The sequence below is a fragment of the Schistocerca cancellata genome, chromosome 5 (assembly GCF_023864275.1).
Source record: "Schistocerca cancellata isolate TAMUIC-IGC-003103 chromosome 5, iqSchCanc2.1, whole genome shotgun sequence".
Taxonomy (NCBI): domain Eukaryota; kingdom Metazoa; phylum Arthropoda; class Insecta; order Orthoptera; family Acrididae; genus Schistocerca; species Schistocerca cancellata.
In genome coordinates this window covers 721,896,679-721,921,725 of record NC_064630.1, presented here as the reverse complement: position 1 = coordinate 721,921,725, position 25,047 = coordinate 721,896,679, and the positions used below count along the sequence as shown (strand labels likewise).

The 25,047-nt window shown below is 39.7% G+C and overlaps 1 protein-coding gene across 2 annotated transcripts in view; it reads right to left on the bottom strand.

The window, feature by feature from the left end:
- Positions 1 to 20,254: 20,254 nt before the first annotated feature.
- The window catches only part of LOC126188185 (autophagy-related protein 13 homolog), a 36,352-nt gene continuing 31,559 nt past the window's right edge, over positions 20,255 to 25,047 (bottom strand). For both annotated transcript variants that reach the window (XM_049929716.1, XM_049929717.1), the window contains exons 4-5: positions 21,317 to 21,632; positions 20,255 to 20,618 (exon numbers count right to left, since the gene is read on the bottom strand). In XM_049929716.1, coding sequence (XP_049785673.1) covers positions 20,406 to 20,618; positions 21,317 to 21,632 — 529 coding nt within the window. In that variant the 3' untranslated portion in view covers positions 20,255 to 20,405. The remainder of the gene's footprint in view (positions 20,619 to 21,316; positions 21,633 to 25,047) is intronic.

Genomic DNA, 25,047 nt, shown 5'->3' with positions numbered 1-25,047 from the left:
CTCATCGCTGAAGACGATACGTCTCCATTCGTCCCTCCATTCACGCCTGTCGCGACACCACTGGAGGCGGGCTGCACGATGTTGGGGCGTGAGCGGAAGACGGCCTAACGGTGTGCGGGACCGTAGCCCAGCTTCATGGAGACGGTTGCGAATGGTCCTCGCCGATACCCCAGGAGCAACAGTGTCCCTAATTTGCTGGGAAGTGGCGGTGCGGTCCCCTACGGCACTGCGTAGGATCCTACGGTCTTGGCGTGCATCCGTGCGTCGCTGCGGTCCGGTCCCAGGTCGACGGGCATGTGCACCTTCCGCCGACCACTGGGGACAACATCGATGTACTGTGGAGACCTCACGCCCCATGTGTTGAGCAATTCGGCGGTACGTCCACCCGGCCTCCCGCATGCCCACTATATGCCCTCGCTCAAAGTCCGTCAACTGGACATACGGTTCACGTCCACACTGTCGCGGCATGCTACCAGAGTTAAAGACTGCGATGGAGCTCCGTATGCCACGGCAAACTGGCTGACACTGACGGCGGCGGTGCACAAATGCTGCGCAGCTAGCGCCATTCGACGGCCAACACCGTGGTTCCTGGTGTGTCCGCTGTGCCGTGCGTGTGATCATTGCTTGTACAGCCCTCTCGCAGTGTCCGGAGCAAGTATGGTGGGTCTGACACACCGGTGTCAATGTGTTCTTTTTTCCATTTCCAGTAGTGTATTTACTGTCCTACACTCGTACTCTCTGCTGGAAATATCACTTTGCCACGAAGAAAAATGATCCTAATCCTACTCCTAATGATCCAACTCCCCAAGACACTATCCAAATTGAACCCTGCCTGGAACAGTTCCGTCCTCCGTCACAGCGGGACCCACCTCCTCTTCCTCAAAATCACCCTCTCCAAACCTTCCAGGAATTTCTGACTTCCAGCCTCGCCTCTCAATCCTTCTTAAAAAACCTTAATCCTACTTCCAACATCACCACTGCTGAAGCCCAGGCTATCCGTGATCTGAATGCTCACCAATCCATCGTCATCCTTCCGGCGGACAAGGGTTCCACGACCGTCGTACTTGATCGTCGGGAGTATGTGGCTGAGGGACTGCGTCAGCTTTCAGACAACACCACATACAAAGTTTGCCAAGGTAATCCCATTCCTGATGTCCAGGCGGAGCTTCAAGGAATCCTCAGAACCTTAGGCCCCCTACAAAACCTTTCACCTGACTCCATCAACCTCCTGACCCCACCGACACCCCGCACCCCTACCTTCTACCTTCTTCCTAAAATTCACAAACCCAATCATCCCGGCCGCCCTATTGTAGCTGGTTACCAAGCCCCCACAGAACGTATCTCTGCCTACGTAGATCAACACCTTCAACCCATTACATGCAGTCTCCCATCCTTCATCAAAGACACCAACCACTTTCTCGAATGCCTGGAATCCTTACCCAATCTGTTATCCCCGGAAACCATCCTTGTAACCATTGGTGCCACTTCCTTATACACAAATATCCCACACGCCCAGGGCCTTGCTGCGATGGAGCACCTGCCACCCTGCCTAAAACCCCTTTCCTCATTACCTTAGCCATCTTCATCCTGACCCATAAATTCTTCACTTTTGAAGGCCAGACATACCAACAATTAAAGGGAACAGCCATGGGTACCAGGATGGCCCCCTCGTACGCCAACCTATTCATGGGTCGCTTAGAGGAAGCCTTCTTGGTTACCCAGGCCTGCCAACCCAAAGTTTGGTACAGATTTATTGATGACATCTTCATGATCTGGACTCACAGTGAAGAACAACTCCACAATTTCCTCTCCAACCTCAACTCCTTTGGTTCCATCAAATTCACCTGGTCCTACTCTAAATCCCATGCCACTTTCCTTGGTGTTGACCTCCACCTGTCCAATGGCCAGCTTCACATGTCCGTCCACATCAAACCCACCAACAAGCAACAGTACCTCCATTATGACAGCTGCCACCCATTCCACATCAAACGGTCCCTTCCCTACAGCCTAGGTCTTCGTGGCAAACAAATCTGCTCCAGTCCGGAATCCCTGAACCATTACACCAACAACCTGAAAACAGCTTTCGCATCCCGCAACTACCCTCCCGACCTGGTACAGAAGCAAATAACCAGAGCCACTTCCTCATCCCTTCAAACCCAGAACCTCCCACAGAAGAACCCCAAAAGTGCCCCACTTGTGACAGGATACTTTCCGGGACTGGATTAGACTCTGAATGTGGCTCTCCAGCAGGGATACGACTTCCTCAAATCCTGCCCTGAAATGAGATCCATCCTTCATGAAATCCTCCCCACTCCATCAAGAGTGTCTTTCCGCCGTCCACCTAACCTTCGTAACCTCTTAGTTCATCCCTATGAAATCCCCAAACCACCTTCCCTACCCTCTGGCTCCTACCCTTGTAACCGCCCCCGGTGTAAAACCTGTCCCATGCACCCTCCCACCACCACCTACTCCAGTCCTGTAACCCGGACGGTGTACACGATCAAAGGCAGAGCCACATGTGAAAGCACCCACGTGATTTACCAACTGACCTGCCTACACTGTGACGCATTCTATGTGGGAATGACCAGCAATAAACTGTCCATTCGCATGGATGGACACAGGCAGACAGTGTTTATTGGTAATGAGGATCACCCTGTGGCTAAACATGCCTTGGTGCACGGCCAGCACATCTTGGCACAGTGTTACACCGTCCGGGTTATCTGGATACTTCCCACTAACACCAACCTATCCAAACTCCGAAGATGGGAACTTGCTCTTCAATATATCCTCTCTTCCCGTTATCCACCAGGCCTCAATCTCCGCTAATTTCCAGTTGCCGCCACTCATATCTCACCTGTCATTCAACATCATCTTTGCCTCTGCACTTCCGCCTCGACTGACATCTCTGCCCAAACTCTTTGCCTCTGTATATGTCTGCTTGTGTCTGTATATGTGTGTGTGTGTGCGCGAGTGTATACCCATCCTTTTTTCCCCCTAAGGTAAGTCATTCCGCTCCCGGGATTGGGATGACTGCTTACCCTCTCCCCTAAAACCCAAATCCTTTCGTCTTTCCCTCTTTCCTGACGAGGCAACAGTTGGTTGCGAAAGCTAGAATTTTGTGTGTATGTTTGTGTGTCTATCGACCTGCCAGGGCTTTTGTTTGGTAAGTCTCATCATCTTTGTTTGTGATTTTCTTATAAGTGTGAATATATTATTTGCTACCAACTAAAGGGAGCACACTATAGAAGTTTGTCAGAATAAAAATGACAAAACCATTTCTTTAAATTTTCTATCCCTCCTGAAATCTTTAAGGCTCCACTCAATGTATTTGCTCGTTTTGTTTCCAGTTCTTTGATTTCAGCTTGCTTTCCTTTACCCTATAATTATTCCTCCTATTCTCTTTCATCTTTCTTCTCCTTTTCTTTCATATTGTCTTTGTGTAAAGAATGTGCATAGTGAAAGCAGTGTATTAGACTTTTGTTGATGTTGAAATTGTGAACTCCGTTAGTGTCCTGGGCTGTGTCAACTACAAGTATGTATCTTTGAGCAATAAGGCATTTTTCTGTTTGACTTTCAACTTTAATTTGGGAGTTTACAGAAAAAGATTCATTCATCAGAAGCATTTCCATGTAAGAGTGTTAGAATAATTCACACAAATTCTTAGAAATTTGTGCACAGAATTGAAGATAATTTTATTATATCAATCCAGAATTTATCTAGAGGATTTTCACTTTTCTTGTAAGACTTCCTCTTGTCATGAATTCGACTTTCTCTGCAGATCTCCACAAAATTAAAGTTTGACGTGGTCTGTCTTTGAACCCAATGTTGTTCTGTTTGATGCCAAAATTTCAAGACATACTGTGGCTTTGAGTTGCTTTGTGGTATAATGTGACTTTTGGGTTTAAGCAGGAAATCACACATTAACTTCTATTTGTGGGGGAGGGGGTTGATCTTTCCTGCAATTTCTCTAGCACACCAATAACACATGTGTTCCAGAATGAGATTTTCACTCTGCAGCGGAGTGTGCGCTGATATGAAACTTCCTGGCAGATTAAAACTGTGTGCCCGACCGAGACTCGAACTCGGGACCTTTGCCTTTCGCGGGCAAGTGCTCTACCATCTGAGCTACCGAAGCACGACTCACGCCCGGTACTCACAGCTCTACTTCTGCCAGTATCTCGTCTCCTACCTTCCAAACTTAACAGAAGCTCTCCTGCGAACCTTGCAGAACTAGCACTCCTGAAAGAAAGGATATAGCGGAGACATGGCTTAGCCACAGCCTGAGGGATGTTTCCAGAATGAGATTTTCACTCTGCAGCGGAGTGTGCGCTGATATGAAACTTCCTGGCAGATTAAAACTGTGTGCCCGACCGAGACTCGAACTCGGGACCTTTGCCTTTCGCGGGCAAGTGCTCTACCATCTGAGCTACCGAAGCACGACTCACGCCCGGTACTCACAGCTTTACTTCTGCCAGTATCTCGTCTCCTACCTTCCAAACTTAACAGAAGCTCTCCTGCGAACCTTGCAGAACTAGCACTCCTGAAAGAAAGGATATAGCGGAGACATGGCTTAGCCACAGCCTGAGGGATGTTTCCAGAATGAGATTTTCACTCTGCAGCGGAGTGTGCGCTGATATGAAACTTCCTGACAGATTAAAACTGTGTGCCCGACCGAGACTCGAACTCGGGACCTTTGCCTTTCGCGGGCAAGTGCTCTACCATCTGAGCTACCGAAGCACGACTCACGCCCAGTACTCACAGCTTTACTTCTGCCAGTATCTCGTCTCCTACCTTCCAAACGAGATACTGGCAGAAGTAAAGCTGTGAGTACCGGGCGTGAGTCGTGCTTCGGTAGCTCAGATGGTAGAGCACTTGCCCGCGAAAGGCAAAGGTCCCGAGTTCGAGTCTCGGTCGGGCACACAGTTTTAATCGGCCAGGAAGTTTCATATCAGCGCACACTCCGCTGCAGAGTGAAAATCTCATTCTGGAAACATCCCTCAGGCTGTGGCTAAGCCATGTCTCCACTATATCCTTTCTTTCAGTTGTGCTAGTTCTGCAAGGTTCGTAGGAGAGCTTCTGTTAAGTTTGGAAGGTAGGAGACGAGATACTGGCAGAAGTAAAGCTGTGAGTACCGGGCGTGAGTCGTGCTTCGGTAGCTCAGATGGTAGAGCACTTGCCCACGAAAGGCAAAGGTCCCGAGTTCGAGTCTCGGTCGGGCACACAGTTTTAATCTGCCAGGAAGTTTCATATCAGCGCACACTCCGCTGCAGAGTGAAAATCTCATTCTGGAAACATCCCTCAGGCTGTGGCTAACCCATGTCTCCGCTATATCCTTTCTTTCAGGAGTGCTAGTTCTGCAAGGTTCGCAGGAGATCTTCTGTTAAGTTTGGAAGGTAGGAGACGAGATACTGGCAGAAGTAAAGCTGTGAGTACCGGGCGTGAGTCGTGCTTCGGTAGCTCAGATGGTAGAGCACTTGCCCGCGAAAGGCAAAGGTCCCGAGTTCGAGTCTCAGTCGGGCACACAGTTTTAATCTGCCAGGAAGTTTCAACACATGTGTTCCTTTAGCAACACAGTTTCTTTAGATACATTCTTAATTTTTTAGTTCTGTCTGGCCGTAATGCGTTTGCTTCCATCCTTCAGGTCAATTTTCATGCAGACGATTTTTGCTGTTTAAGGTGCCTAAAACTTGATGACTAAGAAATGGTTTTTGATTTTTTTTAATCTCAGTAACATAGGTTCGACTGTGTTTGAGAATTTCCAGGCTTTTTCAGTTGTTATGGCATTTCCGACCCATCCTGTTCCACAAAATGACATAGGAAAGATGAAGATACGGTTCTCTCAGTTTATTCTGATCACCGTACAGGCATATCGTGAAGAAAATAATACTATTATTAAACATGAGTGTCTTAGTTTTGGATATGCCAATTTTGAAAGCACCATGTAATACACGCAAACTTCAGATACCAATTTGTAGAAATTGTAGATTTTTCAGTTCCTCGTTAAAGACGTTGAAAAATTTAAATTCACATTTGGTCCATTCATTGATAACTGCATTATGATTATTATTAAGGGTTTCCAAATCCAACAATATTTTTACAGCTTCAAGCAAATCATTTGCCCTCGTACATTTCATTTCAGAGAAATGGAATCAAAGTAACATGTCTTTATTAGTTATTTATCATGGTCCCAAAAATCTTACATATACACCAATCTAGGTCTTTCAAGAAATAGTATTCAAGCTTTCATCAAATCCAAGTATGATCATTTCATATTTGTCAAGGAAGTCAGTAATTTTATGTCTCATGTATGGTGCAAATCCATACACACTGCTGTAACAAAGTTTTGATTTCTGCTATTGCAGCATTTGCTTTGCAATTTGGCTATCCAGAAATAACGAAGGGAATAATGCTTCACAGTCCATTGAGCTGTGAATTGACAAAAGGCTTCTGATGGTGTGCAAGTACCACGAAATTTCAGCTTGTGTAAAATAATCCGATAGTAAATAGGACTGTGTTGTAGACTGTTTCATTGGATTTTTCTGTGGCTTCAGGTATATTCCTTAGTTTGATGTTGGAACTCCTATTAAAAAATGATAATCTATGTTATAACACCACAAATGAATTTTACTTCAGCAAAAAAATTGTTACAATATAATTTTATCAAAATTAAAACAAAATTCCCACTTTGTTCCTCAGAAAACTGCTGTGAACGATGGATAGTTTCCTTCCATAACCATTTTTGTTGCATGTTTTGAGGAGAACAATGGAAGCTGAGGTTTTTCGCTCTTGCCATTGAGAACAACCCCGTGTGTGTAATGGGGCAAATGTGGAACTCAAGTCTCAGTTTGCATGACATCCGAATTTGCTTTGGCTCGTACAGCTAACCTAACACTTGCTAAAAATCACGTTCATTTACATTACTAAATGGCCAACGGTCAAACCCGGTTCCATGTGAAACTTGCCTAGTAAAGGTTTAACACAACAAGGCAGTTATTCAAGTTAGAAACTGTTTATGTGTTGAGGATGCATAACTCACGCCGTGCCAATTACCCAGGTTACATTCATCCAGTATTTAAGAAGTGAAGTGTGTAGGGTCTTCCAGTAAACTTTACTCATTATTTCAAATCTTTTCTATAAATTTCTTCTCTTATAAACCCATAAAATAATAAAAATGAAACAGTTTATCGCTTACTAAATGTTCACTGTTTATGCGGTAAAACTTTAGCTTCAAGATAATTTATTACTTCTGTACTATGTTTCTTCTAGACGTTTGGAGCTGTTTTATACACATGAGTTTGATTCTATAAAGAATCTGTGATATTTCAAACAAACTTCTAGACAGTGAAAACAGAAGACATAAAAAATTATAAATTGTGTAAAAGTCATTCATAAAAATGGCCTGGAGTGAAGTACAATTGATTGTGCTGAAATCTGCTGTTCATGTTTCAGAATGCAGCATAAATGCATCTAGTGGCAGCAACTTTTGCTCTTAAACTCCAGTGCTTTATGCTCTAGGCATGACTTTCTGAAGCACTTTTCCCCATCCTGGAAATATTGATCACTTTTTTGCACGAAGCACAAATAAAATTTGTGCTGGTTTAGGAATCAAGAGCAAATAATGGAGCCCTTCGATACAGGGTGAAATAATTATAAACGTCGGGCAGTGCTGCCAATGGAAGAAAATGGGCGAGTACATAAGGGGATGATTAATTACTTAAAACTGGGTAATTGCATCAATACCGCAAATGCGACACAATCAGAAAAGTTTAAAACGTCATTCATTGCATTCTATTTGAATAATTATGTTATAACACCCTTGACTTAATTTTGATACTCCAAATAAGCACTGCATTTAATGTGAACATCTCTACGTATGCACTTTCACAAAAGCTTGTTATTTCCATGAATAATTTCAACCATAGAAAATAACTGCTATGGATTGTGAAGTTGCCAGTACTGCTTTCATGCACCTTTCCTCACCCTGCAGCTTGTGAAGCATTCATTTCATCGCTCTGAGAGGTATTACTGCTCCAGTTGACGAGTTAGCCAAGCAAATATTCACATGCTATAGATTTATTGACGCAACATGGCAGAGTACCCACAGTAAACCCAAATGCTAAGTTCTTCATTCACAATAATTGTCAGTCTGTCTCGACACCAGGCAGTCTTTTGGCCCAACACCACCAAGGCCATATAAGCCTTTTTCAGCTTCATAGATTCTCCCGGACACATATTCGTACAAATCGGTAGCCCTTGTAACTATGACATCAGCAATTTGATAGAACAACGGTCAAACAGTTGTTATAATAATTTAACTGGATAGATAAAAATCTCTCACCAAGTGGTGGCAGAACACACACATAAAAGACAGTTGTAATTGGCAAGCTTTTGGAGCCTGTGGCTCTTTCTTCAGGCAAAAGGGTTCAAGGGGAGGATGATGGGTGGAGGAAAAGGACTGGAGAGGTCTAGGAAAAGGGGTAGATTCTGGGAAAGTCAGGGGAGATGTACTGCATGGAGTGCTATCTAGTTAAATTATTTTGTCAACAATTGATTGTTTTATTTGTTATAATAAATGTTATAACAGGTTCAATTTAATTTAGGTAGTGTACTAAATTGAACATGTACGTTTCTATAAAGTGCTTTTACAAAACTTATTACTTCTGTGTGCTATTTCTACCATAGTAGCTGATAGGTACTTTGTGCATGACTTGGAAGAAATGAACCCATCACTGATAAAATTTCTAAAAAGTCTAGGTTTTTTAATAAAATTAATGTCCCCCCCCCCCCCCCCCCCCCACGCCGCCAACACTGTGAACACTGTCAGGAACTTATACAACTGTTTCAAGATGTTACAAACTTACAAAAAAATGTCATTGTTGATGAAATTTGGGTTCGTGAGTGTCACCATGAAACCATGCAATTGTCACAGTCCAATTTAAACTAGTGGTCACCTGACAGGTCCTGCCGCTACTACACCACTGAGAGCCTGGCACTGTCAACTACCATTGTGTTGGAACTTACGCTATGCTGTTTAAAGCACTGCACCAGCCACTCCTCAACAGTGAGCTGTTACAGTACAAGGTTTAGGTAACTTAAAGCTAGAAGTAGGCAAAAGACTGACAGACAGACTGCTCACTCCTAAGGCACTTTCAAAAGTGTCTTTTGAGGTATGGTTATGTGCAAGTATGTCAACTTAATTCATACGTTCCTTGAGGGAATATTTTGAGAGAGATAGGGCTGTGGGAGTGTCTGTCATTCCTTTGCCTAAAGTGATCAAGTGAACATCAGTTGCTTTACAGATCAGTTGCAATCACTAACAACAATTAGGAAGGAAAATGGCTAAAAGATTAGGTGAATCATGAAAACTGGCGATGGCTGGGAAGAAGTAGCACCTATAGAGGATGGTCACAAATCTTGACTATTCAGGATGTGATCCGTTGTGAGATGTGCACATAATATTCAAGGAAGGAGCATCCGACATTTAAAAAGCTACATGCCATCCTTGTAGCAGTTGACCTGTTTCAGGTTAATAAATCTTCCTTGTTACAGGTTGTGAATAAGTTAGCATTCTGCCATAAATCTATTTGTGGCTGAGCATTATTAATAGAAGGGCAAGATATTACAGCTTGCTGCTGCTGTATTCTGAGGGAATAAGAAGGGATAAATTTTCACAATATCATTTGGTATGATGATGATACATGGGTAAATGCAGAAATTATTATTATTATACAATGCTAGCAAGGCAATACCATCAATGGTAGGCAGTAAGGCAGCTTTGACTGGCAAAGGGAAGATAATCACTCTAGTGCATGCAGGAACTTTGAAAGGTTTAATTCGTAGATGTCTGTTGTTATTCAGTTCAAATATCACCTCCGACTACCGAGATGGACAACAGTACTTTTGTGATATGATTTGAAGGCTACATGCTTCGACACTTAAGGATAAACTCCACAATTATTATGCATAGTGCTCCATATCTCTCTATTAAACAACATAAGGCTCCCAAAAAGACAGTGAAAAAAAAAAAAAAGATTTTTTTCTGTCTACATAAATGTAACACACCAGTTGACACTAACTTGAAAAGTACACACACACACACACACACACACACACACACACACACACACACACAGTACATAAATAAGCTTTTTCAGTGCACTGTGACTTGCGCTAGTCTTATTTACTGGCTGACTAGTTTTTCGGGCTCTGCTGATTTCCACACGCCACTAATTACAGAGAGCAAAATTAGATAGGAGTGGAGGTGTAGAAACAAGTCAGCCAATAACTAAATGGTTTTCTTGGTGTTGAAATTTGTCTTCTTCCATATTTGAGAGCTGCAAGACACGATGTACCAGTACTGAAAATGTTTATATTACTGCCAGACCAGGCTAAGATGACTTGTTTACATACCAGCAAACAAAGCTAAAGATGAGGATAAACACTGAGAAAGCAGAGTGACCCAAAAATATGCTATTGTCAACATCAGATTGAAGACATATGCAGCTCATTTTGTAAAGAAAAAAAGTGAACGCATACGGATACAAGAAGAGTTTAGAAACAAGTACAAGCTGAATGAATTCCTGAACAAAGCTGTATTTTAACACAGTTACAGGTTGGAAATATGTTATTTATGCCTACATTTAATAAATGAATGCCCATCTGTGTACATTGATAGAACAAACTCTTAGAATAAGACAAAAATGAAATTTAAAGCTCTTTTAATTAATATCACCAGTAGTGAAGAGTTCACGAAAAAATACAGTAGGTTACTGACCTTGTCCTTAATAATGAAATGAATTTGTTACAAACAGGGCTCAAATATCTGTCAAAAACACCAAAAGCAACCAACAGTTTCTGCAGTAGGACAAAGTGTGATAGGGAAAAATGGTAAGCAAAAACAGGAACTACATCATCTCCACAACATTAGCAACAAACTAAAAGCACATACTACATTAGCATTAAAAGCAGATAAAGGTGTAATCATCTTGAAACTCTTTTTATGGCGCATAATATCATATGTCTAGATAAGATTTGCAGTAAGATCTCAAGCATGAAAAGAAAGAATGATACCAAAAAAATCTATTTTTCTTAACACGGAAAGAACAGACTAGGTATATAGTCATGAACACTCAATGCCCCAAACTAAGAGCATATCTAAAATTCGAAAGTTCCTACTAGACCAATTGCAAACTGTGTAAACAGTCCTACATACTTAATTGACAAAAATCTGAACAAATTGTGTGTGTAAAGTACACATAAATTATGGCCATAACCCAAAGCTAGTTGCCAAACTATATAAAAAGAAATTACATGTAGAACACAAAAAAAATTAAAAATGAAATGCTGACAGACTGAAACAAAAAAAAATATAGACAATTTTGTAGTACTCCCATACCGCGGACATGCTTAAGAATGGCTATTTCTTTTTTTCCTAACCTGCTCACTTAATGGTAGTTTAAGTAACCTGTTGATTAGAAAAACAGAAATATGATGTCTCTTCAGTAACTGAATGCCATGACATATACACAAAGTGTTACAAAAAGGTACGGCCAAACTTTCAGGAAACATTCCTCTCACACAAAGAAATTAAATATGTTATGTGGACATGTGTCCGGAAACACTTACTTTCCATGTTAGAGCTCATTTTATTACTTCTCTTCAAATCACATTAATCATGCAATGGAAACACACAGCAACAGAACGTACCAGCGTGACTTCAAACACTTTGTTACAGGAAATGTTCAAAATGTCCTCCGTTAGCGAGGATACATGCATCCACCATCCGTCGCATGGAATCCCTGAAGCGCTGATGCAGCCCTGGAGAATGGCATATTGTATCACAGCCGTCCACAATACGAGCACGAAGAGTCTCTACATTTGGTACCGGGGTTGTGTAAACAAGAGCTTTCAAATGCCCCCATAAATGAAAGTCAATAGGGTTGAGGTCAGAAGAGCGTGCAGGCCATAGAATTGGTCCGCCTCTACCAATCCATCGGTCACCGAATCTGTTGTTGAGAAGCGTACGAACACTTCGACTGAAATGTGCAGGAGCTCCATCGTGCATGAACCACATGTTGTGTCGTACTTGTAAAGGCACATGTTCTAGCAGCACAGGTAGAGTATCCCGTATGAAATCACGATAATGTGCTCCATTGAGTGTAGGTGGAAGAACATGGGGCTCAATCAAGACATCACCAACAATGCCTGCCCAAACGTTCACAGAAAATCTGTGTTGATGACGTGATTGCACGCGTGCGGATTCTCGTCAGCCCACACATGTCGATTGTGAAAATTTACAATTTGATCATGTTGGAATAAAGCCTCATCCGTAAAGAGAACATTTGCACTGAAATGAGGATTGACACATTGTTGGATGAACCATTCGCAGAAGTGTACCCGTGGAGGCCAATCAGCTGCTGATAGTGCCTGCACACGCTGTACATGGTACGGAAGGAACTGGTTCTCCCATAGCACTCTCTATACAGTGACATGGTCAACGTTACCTTGTACAGCAGCAACTTCTCTGGCACTGACATTAGGGTTATCGTCAACTGCACGAAGAATTGCCTCGTCCATTGCAGGTGTCCTCGTCGTTCTAGGTCTTCCCCAGTCGCGAGTCATAGGCTGGAATGTTCCGTGCTCCCTAAGACGCCGATCAATTGCTTTGAACGTCTTCCTGTCGGGACACCTTCGTTCTGGAAATCTGTCTCGATACAAACGTACCGCGCCACGGCTAATCCATACATCAAATGGGCATCTGCCAACTCCGCATTTGTAAACATTGCTGCTGGCTGCAAAATCACGTTCATGATGAACACTAACCTGTTGATGCTACGTACTGATGTGCTTGATGCTAGTACTGTAGAGCAATGAGTCGCATGTCAACACAAGCACTGAAGTCAACATTACCTTCCTTCAATTGGGCCAACTGGCGGTGAATCGAGGAAGTACAGTACATACTGACGAAACTAAAATGAGCTCTAACATGGAAATTAAGCGTTTCCGGACACATGTCCACATAACATCTTTTCTTTATTTGTGTGTGAGGAATGTTTCCTGAAAGTTTGGCCGTACCTTTTTGTAACACCCTGTATATTCTATAATGAGATCTGTTTGAACTGGTTCCCTGCAAATCCTGAATTACACCAAGAAAATTAATTATCCCTTTACATTCATGTTCAACACTCCACTGAAAATATTGAGAGAAATCTCACTATTCTGCATAGTCTCCAAAGGCCAATTAATGGACAGCTGAGAAGAAATATAAACCTATATTCACACGACTAAGCACCCACAACGAATTCTAAATGAACAAACAGAATTGTACAGGGGGGGGGGGGGGGGGAGATCCAATCCACGACACCTTAATTAGTGTACTCCATCCTACCTTAATCACTCACTGAATACAAGACTACAACTACATTGAAAATTTTAAAAGCATAAAAATATTGTAAGTAGATTCCATTGAAATACAAACAAAAAGTTTCTTCACAAATAGTGCTGAAAAGAAAACTTATTGTACAATTGTTGTGTGATGGACCACTATGTCTCACACTAAACATAATCAGTGATATTAATAGAATCTGGAAATAAACTGAAAATATTGGAGATTATGTAAGAACTTCTAATAAAATGCTTTGTATTAACACCTGTCAAAATTACAACACATACAATAAATAATCAAGTGTAACCAAAGAGTAATTCAATAAGAACAAACCCTCCATTGTTTATACAATATTGTTATCATGTGGATCACATCACACTGGATAATGAAGGTACCAATATTAAGAAAAATACATATTATGCACATTAACATCCTACTGTAAGGTGTAACTATATCTTAAGGTACCAATATTAAGAAAAATACGTATTATGCTCATTGACATCGTGCTGTAAGGTGTAACTATGTCTCAGTGCCGATATGAGACACATTATTCCAATAATCAATGTAACATCAGCCCTAATTAAAATAGAGAGAAGATTTCTGACATGTTTAGAGATACTACTGAGAGTGATATTGAGTGTGGTTTTCAGAATTTTTTATATGGCACTTGTAAGAAATTGAGACTTTAAAACCTCATACTTGTTAAGACTTAAATATTGACACAATCAAATAGAAACAATTTTCATAAGCTTATATAAGGGGCATGAATGGAAGCAGTGGTTGGGAAGGGAGTGAGACAGGGTTGTAGCCTATCCCTGATGTTATTCAATCTGTATCTTGAGCAAGCAGTGAAGGAAACAAAAGAAAAATTCGGAGTAGGTATTAAAATCCATGGAGAAGAAATAAAAACTTTGAGGTTCGCCGATGACATTGTAATTCTGTCAGAGACAGCAAAGGACTTGGAAGAGCAGTTGAATGGAATGGACAGTGTCTTGAAAGGAGGATATAAGATGAACATCAACAAAAGCAAAACGAGGATAATGGAATGTAGGTGAATTAAGTCGGGTGATGCTGAGGGAATTCGCTTAAAGTAGTAAAGGAATTTTGCTAATTGGGGAGCAAAATAACTGATGATGGTCGAAGTAGAGAGGATATAAAATGTAGACTGGCAATGGCAAGGAAAGCGTATCTGAAGAGGAGAAATTTGTTGACATTGAGTAGAGATTTAAGTGTCAGGAAGTCGTTTCTGAAAGTATTTGTATGGAGCGTAGCCATGTATGGAAGTGAAACATGGATGATAACTAGTTTGGACTAGAAGAGAATAGAAGCTTTCGAAATGTGGTGCTACAGAAGAATGCTGAAGATTAGATGGGTAGATCATATAACTAATGAAAAGGCATTGAATAGGACTGGGGAGAAGAGAAGTTTGTGGCACAACTTGAGTAGAAGAAGGGATCGGTTGGTAGGACATGTTCTGAGGCATCAAGGGATCACCAATTTAGTATTGGAGGGCAGCATGGAGGGTAAAAATCGTAGTGGGAGACCAAGATTCAGAAGGATGTAGGTTGCAGTAGGTACTAGGAGATGAAGAAGCTTGCACAGGATAGAGTAGCATGAAGAGCTGCATCAAACCAGTCTCAGGACTGAAGACCACAACAACAACAACAACAACATATAATAATGGCAATAACATACAGAACTTTGGAAAGAATCAGTGTTTAATAAGGTATTTTGATAATCAATAAAAAAATTACTGCCTCGAGTTCAATAGTTTTTGAGATATGACGTAAGTTTTACGCTGTTTATGAACTGGAAAATTTCATTAGTTTCAAAAAAATTAAATAACCTTGCCCCCAATTAAAATTGAGAACAAATTTTTGACATACTTAGACCAACTATAGATATATATCCTGCATGTGAATTTGTATTTTTTTACTTTATTTTTGTCAGAGACAGATTTTAAAGTCATTATCTATCGCACAGAAAGTAATGCACTGTGGCGGTTGCCTACAGACAGTACCTGATGTCACGCAACTTGGTCCTCAATCATCAGATACCAACTAGCGTTAAGCAGACTAGTTTGTCCACCTCGGCCGAAAAATATTAAGTCCTTGTTTACTGGACTGTTAATAGAGAGTTCATTTCTTCTGGTCATATAGCTAATATAAAGTTATAGTCATATGATGTGAGACGTTTGAGTAAGGACATGAGGAGAAAACATCTGCAAAGTGGCATACAAACGACTAGGTTCTCCACTGTGATAATGCGCAACTGCTTACAGCCATTCGCACAAACTGTGCTCACCAGAATTAGCTCCATGTAGCTACCTCTTCACCGAGTTGAAGGTGTGAAACTTTGATACAATGGAACAGATTCGAGCAAAATAACAGAAGGCACTCAACATTCTATTGAAGAAAGACTGTCAGGATGCATTTCAAAAGTGACAAACAATTGAGGTCGGTGATGGTGCAAAATAGGAGCAAGTTAAAAGGTAATAATTTTAATTAATTCATTTTGGAACTTCACCTCACTTGTATTTCTGTGACGTCAATACCTACAGTTATTATACTGTTCTTATGTCTTTATTTATTTTTTAAGTAACCAATAATAAAACAGTATCAGCACCAAGCTTCATTTCAAACAACACAGCTTGTATCATGAAGAGATTCAGTCACCATTATTTTATAGTTCAGCACATAACTCACATTATCACATACTTATTCTCATTGTTACTAGACAAAGAGGACAGAATAACCAAAATAGCAAAATACTGAACTGCTATTTCTGTGATGAATAGTTTGTGACTATGGCACCAAATATGTAACTTATTGTGGTACTGAAGGGCAATTATTACAGAATAATCAATAATAAATGTTCATGTGTGAATAAAAGTGACCTATGCTATCAATATACATACTGAGTAACTCAACACTCAAAATGTTTCTAATCCATTAATTACTCACATAAATCCATTTCAATGTAAAATACAGGCACAGACATTACGTTACAGCAATAATTTATTTTCAATATTAAATTTGCAAATAGTTACATGAATGCATGTGCATCGATCGAGCTATGCATTTTAATTGCAACAAAAAATACAGTCTTTATTTAAAGTATCCTGCCAGTTTCATACATAAAGATCTGAGCCAGGATGACAGTGATACGATACATTAAATTCACTCTCACAACCTTTAGCCACTGACTTTCTTATAAGATTAACATCACTAAAGATTTACAATGTAAAACTGTGATAAAGGAACATCAGTTTTAGAACAATATCCTATATACCTAAATTAATTAGTGCACTTGTACAATGTAATCAAAATGTATAAACTCGCCTGTCACACAACCTAACAAAACTTCGTGCCTTGCCTGTCCTAATGATTTCAAAGCATTTACATCAATTATTCAATACAATGCCTGATTTTCTGCCTTAAAAATATTTCAGGTTTTCATAGCCTCTGAATAATATCTTAAATTGCTATTCAGCATATAAATATGAACAGATTAAATGTGTGTATGTGTTTAAATGGTTGAAATGTATATTTTTAGATCCGATGACACATAATGTACATAATAACTTTCTTCAATGTATTCGTTTTTGTCAAGTTTAAATATACAGAATCGCCATTTTGTTTCTCTACAAATTCCTAGACAAATCAATATCTGTTGTTTCACTAGAGGAGGCTTCCAATATCTCAATTCTTGTGTTTTTTTTTTTTTTTTGCTCTAAATATATTGACAACCCAAGCACAAACATAAGTCTCATGATCTCTCACAATCTAATGTAGCTGTTTCAGACATTCGTTAGAAAATTGCCATTTTCTGTTATGTAATGTAAACCAAAAGAAACTTTGGACTCGCTAAAAATCTACAAAACACAAAACATGTATAAAACTGGTAATTCCAAACCTAAATGACATATGGCCTTTTGAAATCCTTAGAAATGTAAACTCTTTTTAATGGGTTTCGTAAAGCACATGGAATACTACTATGCCAGTTTTTGTTCCTTTCTACTGTTTGATATTCATTACAAAATTTATGAAGGCAAGAAAATGAATATCAAATGAAACCGAAAAGCAGTCAGAAACAAACAGTAAAAGACAATACTGTTCTTGTACTGAATCTTAAGAATAAACCAACAAGGAAGATATCATCAAACTATTTTTTGCAAACTCATTTTAAATTTAATAAATAGGAGTTTTACAAATAGAACCATTACTTCAGATACATATAAAAATATTAACTAAGTGTGTATTTACATGATGAATCTCAGATCTCACTGTAGGAGGTGTGATCAGGATATATACAGAACAACAGAATCTAGGTGGCACAATCTGGAACAAACTAGACAACAAACATCAATTTCCTGCGTAGGATACTCGGTACTTGCTGTTTAAAACATTACTTGCGGCACAAACATCAGTCTTCTGTGCACAAATCTACAGAAATGGCCCAGTAGTTAAGGCACTGGAGGAATGTGATTCACATTAAAAACTCTTTCCAAGAAACCTAAATTTTGCTTTCCACTGTCACTTCAGACAAATGCTTTTTGATCTTTGAAATGACATCAGTCCATTTTCTGCCTCATCCTGGTTCCCACTTGTGCTAAATAGGGTACAACCTTATCATCAACAGGACGTAAAATTGTGTGTGTTCCTCCTGTGCACCATCGCACATTAAGAAAAGTTTTGATATGTGGAAATTTAAGCCAGGGGCTGCTTCAAGCACTCTATTTGAGGGAAGAATGTGTTTGACAGTTCAGCCAAAACATGTTTTTTCCCCTCTCAATTTTTCATACAGAATTATACAAATGCTGAGCGGTTTCTACTTTTCTTTTTCCTGAAACACACAAAGGCAAGGTTTGCTAAGATCGTACTCACTACATCTTCTGAAAGTCGAAAACTGAATTTTGGAAACTGTTTTTCCACTGTCATGTTTACGTGTTAAGGTCTGATGCAGATTTGTTAGTCCAGTTAAATACGGTGCCTGGAAAGCAGCTGTTACAGTTTACGATTTAGTCAGCACTGATTCCATTTCTCTTCAGACAGACACAGCGTAAACAGGTTCAGTCTAATATTTACACTTATCCTTCACTGTAAAAGAAGCCATTCCATCCATATCAGCCAAAACATTTTAAAAACAAGATGAAACCTGACAGCCCACGCATGTTTCAAAACTGGCTGTTTTTACATGGGAGTGAAAATCTATTGTGGAATTAGAAAACTGATAACCAGAGGCGAATTTCCAGAATTGATTTCGAAGTCTTTACATGACCATCCAGAAGTGGCAATGGGAAATCTGTTTACGAAATCTGGTTTCAGGAGTCCAATGTAAACGTCAAGGCTGAGACATTACTTAGGATTAACTTTTCAACCAAAGTATTTCTGAGAACTCTTTTAGAAATGACTACTTCTGCTGCAGTGTAACGTAAGAACAAAAAATAATTTTAAAGTAAAACTATCTTAAATAAAAGGAGCTTTGACAAAAATTCCAAACTGATACAAAGCAACTGCCTTAATGCAATATCAAGTGACAATGGCAAAGTCAAAATAGTAACAACTGTTTTGCTGAATTGGATCAGGGTTCACATGTTTTCTGTGAAATGACTTGACAATTCACAGCTTTTGGACATTAGGCTGTGAAATTGTACCTAACTTTTTATGAATGTTTGCCTTCTGCTACATGCAATATGATGAACAGCTGCAACTGTCCTATGTGGGAAAGTGATTATAAGGGTACTAAATGTCAAAGAGGGAACTTGATTCCTACATAAGATCAAGTAGACAACAATAAAGCTTTATGTGTGTCCTTTTAACAGCTATGGCACATATCTACTGTGTTGTAGCCTTAGCTCACTTCTATCAGCTGTGAAGACACTAGAGACTGCAGCACAATAGTTCGAAAGAGGCAGGCACTGACATCAGTCATAGTGTTGTTGAAGCAGCTATCACCCTATTCATCTGAAAGAGGGGTAAGCACAAAAATGTTATTCAGGAAAGTCATGCAGTGATTTGAAAACACTAGCCACTGATTTAGTTCACACATTCACTGTGCCAGTTTGGCTGGCCTTGGACTTAACTCATCAGAAATGATGGTGGTGAAACTTAACTCTACAATCCAATGCAGAATGTCAAAAACACACCCTGCCTAGATTCAGTAGATTTGTTCAGATTGGTTACTTTAAATCCAATACTTAGAAAACTGACTTCATACATTTTATATACATTTCCTGATCACACCTGCTCCACTTATTTGCTATATAAAACTTCATTTGACTCAGTATGAGCCAGCACACTGTAACATCACCAAACAGTCATAAAATAAAACACAAAGGCCTCAATGAAGCTTTGGAGTGTCATTTTCCTTATAACAATGACTAGTACATTTCATTTTTTGTATATAATATATACAAATATCTTTACATTATTTATGTACAAAACACTCCACTTCAACAAAAGTTTTGCTAAAATATATTTTTACATTTATCAGTACAAAATAAATTTTATGTCCTTAAAAACATAGTAAAACAAAATTAATATGTAAATCTTTGAAGAATTACATAAACAGTCTTGCAAAATCATCAGCAACAAAATAAGACATGATTATATATCCTTCCCACATCTCTCTCTCTCTCTCTCTCTCTCTCTCTCTCTGTCTCTGTCTCTGTCTCTGTCTCTCTCTCTGTCTCTGTCTCTCTGCACATAGTAGGTAGAGAAAGGGGGACACCCACGCATGCATGCACACGCGCACATGCATGCACATTCAGCCACCCACTTATGAGGGAGAGGGTGAAAGGGGGAGTGAGGGGAGAGAGAGAGGGGGGGGGAGAGGGGGAGGGGGAGAGAGAGAGAGAACTAGCCTGACAACTCTTGATATGCCATTTTCATGTATGAGATGCGCGCGCACACACACACACACACACACACACACACACACACACACACACACACACACAGTCTCTCATGTAATCTGTATATCACATACCTAAATACATAGTTTCATGGTCTGTGCTAGGTTAGTTGTTGTTATCATTTATACAAAGAGAATTTAACATGTCATCATATTCACGCATACTTGATTCGAATGCTTCAAGTGTTTTTGAGATGTCACTAACTTGTTCCGCGAGAGTTGGCTGTTCCATGAAAGTCTTGAGCTGGGGAGCACTCTGACATTCACGATAGAATGCTCCTAAATCGCTGTTGGCATTGCTCCCAGCAAATGGGGTTTTCTGAAAACAAAGGGCACACACATCAAATATCTCACCATAAAATTACAACATAATCCTACTAATGAGACTGCACTTTATCTTTTTTGTGTGTAGTTTTTTTTCATGGCTTTTAATAAATTTTTAGAGGTGCTGTGAAGCCAATTGCAATAATAACCTTAGGAACCACTGAAGAGAGAAACATTGGGAAAAAAAGCAAGGTTAAGGCACAGGACTAAATTTTGTTGCAAGCATTTCGTAATTTTGTTTGACAGTGAAAATAACTGCAAGAGGCATATCAATGTTACAAATGTGAGAGAAATAGGGAAGGAAACATCTAATCAAAATTTTAGTGCTGTACTCATGTTCACATTCAAACCAGACAGATGAAGATTTCAGTGTTACAATCAGACAAATGCACTTTTAAAGTAACATTCTATGCATTATTTAAGTGCCACTGGAAAAAGTCACTGTAAGAGAAGTGTTAACCATAAGGCTTGCAAGTATAGTCTTTTACAAAGACAGGCCATCACTACTATCGTTTCTTGGCACAATGCAAGTGCAGAAATTCTGTCATTGACATACACTTACCCAGTAACTGTAAAGTGAGAATAAAGCTGTTTCAAAATTAGGGTGATGATCAAACAAATAATATTTATTAAAATCTTGTAAATGAAACACAAAGTCTGAAGTTTATTATTCACACCGTATTTTACACTTACCAAGTCCACCATAATAAAATCTTCGTTTACAGAACAGCTTGATCGCCTCGATTCTGTTGGTGAATGACAGTGAGGTGTAAGATTACCATTTCCTTCGTCTTCCGCTTCACTTTCCCTTGATGGTTGTTGCTGATCTTTGTTTTGCTGTTGTGGCATTGGACTTTGTAATGGTGATTGTTGCTTTGGAGTTAACAAACTACTGAATGGAACATTTGGAATAATGAGCTCTGGTTCAACAGCTTTCAAAGGATGCCTTTTACTATCTGCAAATGCTCCAAGCTTCATGGTTTCTGACAGAGATGAGGCATTGTCTTCACTGTGAAAGAATAATAAAGACACTTAGAACTCAAGAGTGTTACAGAACCATTGGTAAAACAATTTTAACAATTACTATGTGTAACTGAAACAATAAACAGTGAGACAAATATTACATTCTGTACACACACTTTCAAACAAAAGCCAAGTCGGTATAAATTCAAGTTTTAAATTATATACTTCAACATCAGTTCACTCAATTGGTATAATTGCTGGTTTCAATTTACTACCAAGTCATCATCACATAATTTGTGAAGTTACTATGTAACAGATTCCAATCATAAGATGACAGACGGCAACTTAGTACTCAGTCCAAACTAGTAATGGTAACATTTGTATGACCTGAAGCTGAAATGTATAATAAATAATAATAATAAAAAAAATAAATAAAAAAAAAAACTCTACAAGATGTTCTCTGTGTTTCCCTGCTACGTATGTTTGGTCTGTTTAAATAACTGACAGTTTTTGGAAACATTTACAGATGGAGAGATCTCTGAATTAATTCACTATTAAAAATATCTGATTTTGACGAGCTATGGAGCATATAATCTCCATTGGAAAATTTTAGTCCACTTTAGATACTAAAATAGGTCTTCTTCAATATATGTCTAATGAAATATTTAGCTAGTAGCAGCAAAAATGGACATTAACAGTTTGCAGAAGCAGTTTTTTCATACAACGAAAGAGAGAAAAGGGGACTGCACTATTGACAAGTCCACAGAAATACTGCTGCCTAAATCAGAGATAACTGACAGCTACCATGTGTAACTCTTCCATGCATGCAGCTTGGTTCCTGTTCACAGAGAAAACTTCACAGTTCACAATTAAATGGAATGGCATGACCGAACATGAAGCAAATCAACAATGACATTTTAATAAGACACAGGTAGGAAAGTAAGAAAAGTGGAAGCTTTCAGCAATGAGAAAAATAGGCAAAAAGAGGGTGGGGGAAAAGCAAGAGTGAAAAACAAAATTAAAAATCAAAGTTAAAAAATGGCATAAACTTATAGGAAAAGGAAGTTGACTGGGGTCCAGGACGTCCAGTAACTGGAGAATTCTTACAGTGGCAAGAGGAAAACTCAAAATCTTCAGCGTCTTCAAGCAGACACCATCAAATGCTACTGTACTGAATGCTCTGCACTGTTACAGACAACAGTATATAATACACAGAGCCACCAAACCCATTCATCCTTTTTGACAACATAAGTTATACCTTGTTGATGCAGGAAGTAGAACAGCATCTGCAAATCAACCTATGATAAGAGTTACCTCAATGTTAGATTCCATTCTGATGCAGTACCACTGATGAGCCAAGGGGAGGCAGTAGTATGAGTGTATGTAGGGCACTTGGCAACTGAGGCTGCCACAAGGATATGAACCCTAAGGGCTGCTTGATGTTGAACATTATGTGGAATGTCATCACCTTATGGTTTGAGAGTAGGCTCTGTAGCACAAATGACAATAGAGGTTGTTGTTGTTGTCTACAGTCCTGAGACTGGTTTGATGCAGCTCTCCATGCTACTCTATCCTGTGCAAGCTTCTTCATCTCCCAGTACTTACTGCAACCTACATCCTTCTGAATTTGCTTAGTATATTCATTTCTTGGTCTCCCTCTACGATTTTTACCCTCCACACTGCCCTCCAATGCTAAATTTGTGATCCCTTGATGCCTCAGAACATGTCCTACCAACCGGTCCCTTCTTCTTGTCAAGTTGTGCCACAAACTCCTCTTCTCCCCAATTCTATTCAATACCTCTTCATTAGTTAAGTGATCTACCCATCTAATCTTCAGCATTCTTCTGTAGCACCACATTTTGAAAGCTTCTATTCTCTTCTAGTCCAAACTAGTTATCATCCATGTTTCACTTCCATACATGGCTACGCTCCATACAAATACTTTCAGAAACGACTTCCTGACACTTAAATCTCTACTCGATGTCAACAAATTTCTCCTCTTCAGATACGCTTTCCTTGCCATTGCCAGTCTACATTTTATATCCTCTCTACTTCGACCATCATCTGTTATATTGCTCCCCAAATAGCAAAACTCCTTTACTACTTTAAGTGTCTCATTTCCTAATTTAATTCCCTCAGCATCACCCGACTTAATTCGACTACATTCCATTATCCTCGTTTTTGCTTTTGTTGAAGTTAATCTTATATCCTCCTTTCAAGACACTGTCCATTCCGTTCAACTGCTCTTCCAAGTCCTTTGCTGTCTCTGACAGAATTACAATGTCATCGGCAAACCTCAAAGTTTTTATTTCTTCTCCATGGATTTTAATACCTACTCCGAATTTTTCTTTTGTTTCCTTCACTGCTTGCTCAATATACAGATTGAATAACATCGGGGACAGGCACAACCCTGTCTCACTCCCTTCCCAACCACTGCTTCCCTTTCATGCCCCTCGACTCATAACTGCCATCTGGTTTGTGTACAAATTGTAAATAGCCTTTCGTTCCCTGTATTTTACCTCTGCAACCTTTAGAATTTGAAAAAGAGTATTCCAGTCAACATTGTCAAAAGCTTTCTCTGGGTCTACAAATGCTAGAAATGTAGGTTTGCCTTTCTTTAATCTATTTTCTAAGATAAGTCGTAGGGTCAGTATTGCCTTACATGTTCCAACATTTCTGCGGAATCCAAACTGATCTTCGCCGAGGTCGGCTTCTACCAGTTTTTCCATTTGTCTGTAAAGAATTCGCGTTAGTATTTTGCAGCTGTGACTTATTAAACTGATAGTTTGGTAATTTTCACATCTGTCAACCCCTGCTTTCTTTGGGATTAGATTTATTATATCCTTCTTGAAGTCTGAGGGTATTTCGCCTGTCTCATACATCTTGTTCACCAGATGGCAGACTTTTGTCAGGACTGGCTCTCCCAAGGCCATCAGTAGTTCCAATGGAATGTTGTCTACTCCCGGGGCCTTGTTTCGACTCAGGTCTTTCAGTGCTCTGTCAAACTCTTCACGCAGTATCGTATCTCCCATTTCTTCTTCATCTACATCCTCTTCCATTTCCATAATATTGTCCTCAAGTACATCGCCCTTGTATAGACCCTCTATATACTCCTTCCACCTTTCTGCTTTCCCTTCTTTGCTTAGAACTGGGTTTCCATCTGAGCTCTTGATATTCATACAAGTGTCTCTCTTTTCTCCAAAGGTATCTTTAATTTAACTGTAGGCAGCAGCATCTATCTTACCCCTAGTGAGGTAAGCCTCTACATCCTTACATTTGTCATCTAGCTATCCCTGCTTAGCCATTTTGCACTTCCTGTTGATCTCATTTTTGAGATGTTTGTATTCCCTTTTGCCTGCTTCATTTACTGCATTTTTATATTTTCTCCTTTAATCAATTAAATTCAATATTTCTTCTGTTACCCAAGGATTTCTACTAGCCCTCGTCTTTTTACCTACTTT